Genomic DNA, 4,396 nt, shown 5'->3' with positions numbered 1-4,396 from the left:
CGCACGGTATATTATGTGTATTTATTTCTTTACCGTCTGTACCGCCACTAGAATGCAAGCTCCATGAGGAAAGGATTTACTATCTTGTTCACTGAAAAACTTCCTGCAACTGAGACTCCTACTGACACTAACTCTCAATAACATAAGATTAATTTGTAGAGTGTCAAAGTTTAGAATAAAGGAAAGACATTTAGATAAAGAAATTCAAATGACAGCTATTAAAAACATCGTAACTGGGACCAGCGGATGGCGTAATAGTTATGTCGCTGGACTCCCACAGAGTCGACCAAGGTTCGAGTCCCGAACCCAGTGGCTTAAAACTTACACTGGGTACAAGTGCATGCGTGCCCAAAATCCCAAGAGGAAAATGGAGGAGAAGGGATTGTGATGTGGTCATCCCCTCTAGGGGTTGACTTCTCACTTTCTGTCTCTCTGCCTGTCTCTGTCTCTCTGGCAAGCACATGCGCCCTATAGCAAAAACCTGTACGAAAATAATAAATAAAATTATGATAAAGTTTAAAATGTAAAAATGGTTCAGGAAAACTTTAGACAAATGTATGGGTCAACAGAGGGGATTTCAACAATTACCACATAACCTTGCTATACTAACAACCTTATCAAAACCCATGTCATACCGGGACACAGATGAGTGAGCCAAATGAAGTGACAAAGGGGCAATCCTGGGAACAATTCTTAAACCACTCCCCAGATAAAACACGCTTCATGGTACTACGCCACTTTCAAAGGAGCCTAAAATTTGGCTCAATTGACTTTTTTTTAAAGAATCACTTTTTATTTAACTTTATTTATTTTACTTATTTATCTTAATTTTATCAGAGAGGGACAAAATGAGAGAGAGAGGGAAAGTGAGAAAGCAAGCCTCCAGGTCTGGGACTCGAACCACGGTCGGCCATGTGGGAGTCCGGCACCCTTAATCACCATGCCACTACCAGTCCCTCAATTTACATTTTTCTGGTAGAAAATCAACAAATTAGAAAAGCAGTATATGAAACCATCGCAAAGTTTACCAAAAACGGCACGGATGCCACAGTTCACATGGCATTCCTTTAAGTACCTCCTCCAGCCACGCCCTTTTCACCCCAGTTCTCAGAAAACCTGGACTTCATGGCCCAGCTTCACATGGTCGGTGCATGTGAAAAAACACATATGAATGCATGGCACACTTTTCTAGGACATGAGCCCACAGATACCATCAAATTCTTCAAGGAGACCCCAAAACACTCCAGTCACTTCCTGACAAACGTTGCTGGCTACGACTGGTTCTCTCAGCGGTAATCAGTACTGAGTTCCTGGTAACCCCCAGGTACCTACCTCCATCCCAAATCCATGCGCACCAAACCCTTGCGACCAGCTGCCTGCAGTGCAGCTTCTGGACACTCCACAGGAGGCGCCCAATTATCGTAGGAGCAGGGACCACCACGCCCTCTCACCCTACCTGCCCTTCCCGCATCTTTTCTGGGTAACCAGCATCGCCTTCCATCCGGCTTTCCCAGACAGGCTTGTGGGCACAGGGACGTTTGTAACTCCCTTGCAAATCACAGTTCTACCTCTTAATGATCTCCTACGGTATTACCACTTCTTCCTACTCCGCCAACTCTGCCACTACCTGGAGCTGGTCACCATCATGCCATCTCTGGAACGTAGTAGCAGTTTTCTCTTAACTTGTTTTCCTGTCTCCATGTAGTTCCTCTACAAACCACTCTCCATGCTACAAACCTCTGTCTGAAATACACCCTGACAATGCTCCTGGACTAGCAAGGGCATGCGGGACCCTGATCTGGGCCCCGCCTACCTCTCACCCTGTCCCACACATGCTACACCACTCAAGTACCCTGTCACATCAATGAACCTCTCCCTGAAACAGACTACCCTACCAAAGTTAACTCCCAATCACCTTCCAAGCTCAATTTAAATGTCATCCGAACAGAGAGGCCTTTCCTGATCCGGTGCCTCTATCCACCAGCACCACAGAGACTAGTCATCTGTGTGCTCTTATAACAGAGACCCAAGCTTATCACTACCACGGCAAACACCGGACTGAAAGGTCCTCTTCAGTATCTGTGAGTTAAAGTGGAAGCATCTTGAAAAGAGGGACATACCTACTGTATTATGCTACAGTCCCTCGCTCATACCCTAGTCGTAACCCACACAAGTAGGACTTTCAAATGCGTCAATGAGTGAATTGCTCTTTGCATTTTCTGGGCACTTAAAAATGTCCACTGCAGGAACATTTAATCTCTCTGCAACAGTGTATGAGGACACATAAGAAATTAATTTTCAGCACCCGGCACCAAAAAAAAAAAAAAACACACAAAAGCTCTGATCTATGTTTAACAGTTAGAATATATGCGTATGCCCCTTTGGCCGACCTGATCAACTCGGATACCTGCTGAAAAGATGTCCATTGCTCTCTTCAACTCTCCTCTTGTCCGCTGGTTGCTATTTAAGTCTACGAGTGGAGTTGAAGGGTCTCGCATGTACTCTGACTCGGCTGCAAACATTCCACCATCAACAAAACGTTCAGGGGCGATATAGCAAGTTCTCCTCCGTGAAGTGTCAAAGAAATAATTAAAATCTGCTGGGTTGTCCTCCGGGAGGTAAGTGGGTTTGAAACTGGCAAAGTCAGTCAGAAGAACCCAGTTCCAGCTGGTGACCATCACGTTCTCGGTCTTGATGTCCCCATGACGAACTCCAGACTTATGTGCCTGGTCCACAGCGGTGAGGATCTGGAAAGCAATCCAGCGCTTCTCGATGTTATTTAAGAAGGGCCGGGTACTGATGCGATCGTAGAGGTTGTCTCTCACATACTGCCTGAAGAGCATGGCCGCTTTCTCAGAGGCTCGCTCCGCTGCTTTCTGGAAAGGCAGACAGTTCTGTGCAGAATGGAGCCTAATTTTCAGTTCCTCCAGCTCTTGTTTATAGCTGGTTAAAGGCAGTGTGGGATCCTGAATTGCAAAGACCTTCACAACTACCAGGCCTTCTCTGTGCTTTGCTCGAGCAACTTTAAAAAACCGGGTACTACCCAGGCTCTTGTCATATTCGAAGTCATGGATGTCTGAGAAATAACTCTCCACAGAAAGGATCTGAGAAGGAGCAATACCAGCAAGCTGATTTCCCATAATGGCAGACACCTCCCGGTCAGTATGTTAGGAGACAATACCTATTACTTAGAAAAAAAAAAAAAAGACAAAAGACAAGAAAAGAACAATGAAACACCATTACTTAGCCTCTTCCACTGACGGCCTTACGAGCAGGCTTCCAGGCAACTTCTAAATTTCAGACACTCTTATTTAAAAACGACTTGCTATTTAATCCAAAAAGATGTGACTCCATGTCTTCCTTTCTAGAAGTGGAACTATATATTTAAATAGGCCCCTTCAAAAATAAGACAAAAATGTTAGAATGTGCAGCTTCTGACATTTAAATTTAAAATACCAATGACCCTTGGGACCAGCAGTTGGCGTAATGGCTATGTCGCTGGACTCCCATGTGGTTGACTGCAGCTCAAGTCCCGGACTTGGTGGCTTAAACTTACGCTGGCACGTGTGCGCGCGTGCCCAAGATACGAGAGGAGAATGGAGGAGAAGGGATTACCGCGTGGCCATCCCCCCGGGGGGGTGATTTCTCACTTTCTGTCTCTCTGTCTCTTCCTGGCAAGCACATGCGCCCTATAGCGAAAAACCTCTCAAAAAGAAAAATATATATATCAATGAGCCTTTATTATCTGCTCAGTACCATGCTTGGGGCTGTGAGCGTCCGGAAGTACTCTAAAACACAGTGTTTGTCCATGAAGAGCTCGCAGTTTCCCGGATGTAAGAAACAGACACATGGGGATGGTGGGTGGCATGGCAGTTAAGGCGCTGGACTCCCACGTGGCCAGCCACGGTTCGTGTCCTGGACCTGGCTGCTTGCTTTCTCATTTTCCCTTTCTGTCTTTCTCTGGTCAAATTAGAAACAAAAATAATAATAAATCAACAAGTATTTTTTAAAAGACACATTAAAAAGTCAGAATTATGAAGCACCGAATGTTAACAGATTATTGAATTCTTGTGGTCAAACTAAGCATGCAAAAAAGTATCTCCCCGGCCCTTCGGGCCTAAGCCGGCGTCCCGCCTGAAAGGTGTGGCTCCCGGGCCGCCCGACGACAGAAGGAAGCCCTGGCGGAGACGGTCACGGAGAGACGCGAACGCGGCCCAGGGTGGAAGTCGGGTCTGCAGGAGGCCAGTCTGCCCCTGTCGGCACGGGCACACACGTCACATGCATATCACACGCCCGCACACGCATGTCACGCGCGCACACACACTTACCCCCGAGGCCCCCGCGCGCTCATGCCCCGCACGTCGGGGCCGGGCGGCCGAGGGCGTCGGCGCGGAGC

At 47.0% G+C, this 4,396-nt stretch overlaps 1 protein-coding gene across 3 annotated transcripts in view; it reads right to left on the bottom strand.

Moving 5' to 3' along the window:
• Nucleotides 1–4,396, bottom strand: part of PIK3R4 (phosphoinositide-3-kinase regulatory subunit 4) — a 47,568-nt gene extending 43,172 nt beyond the window's left edge. For 2 of the 3 annotated variants that reach the window (XM_006158512.1, XM_006158513.1), the window contains exons 1-2: nucleotides 4,329–4,396; nucleotides 2,408–3,187 (exon numbers count right to left, since the gene is read on the bottom strand). In XM_006158512.1, the coding sequence (XP_006158574.1) occupies nucleotides 2,408–3,140 (733 nt within the window). In that variant the 5' untranslated portion in view covers nucleotides 3,141–3,187; nucleotides 4,329–4,396. Of the gene's footprint in view, nucleotides 1–2,407; nucleotides 3,188–3,756; nucleotides 3,882–4,328 lie in introns of those variants that run through there. The other variant, XM_014591587.2, reaches the window with a different exon arrangement.

Source organism: Tupaia chinensis, unplaced genomic scaffold, assembly GCF_000334495.1.
Source record: "Tupaia chinensis unplaced genomic scaffold, TupChi_1.0 Scaffold000601_1, whole genome shotgun sequence".
In the NCBI taxonomy this organism is placed as follows: Eukaryota; Metazoa; Chordata; class Mammalia; order Scandentia; family Tupaiidae; genus Tupaia; species Tupaia belangeri.
The sequence above is the reverse complement of the archived record's forward strand: the minus strand, read 5'-3'. Positions and strand labels throughout refer to the sequence as shown.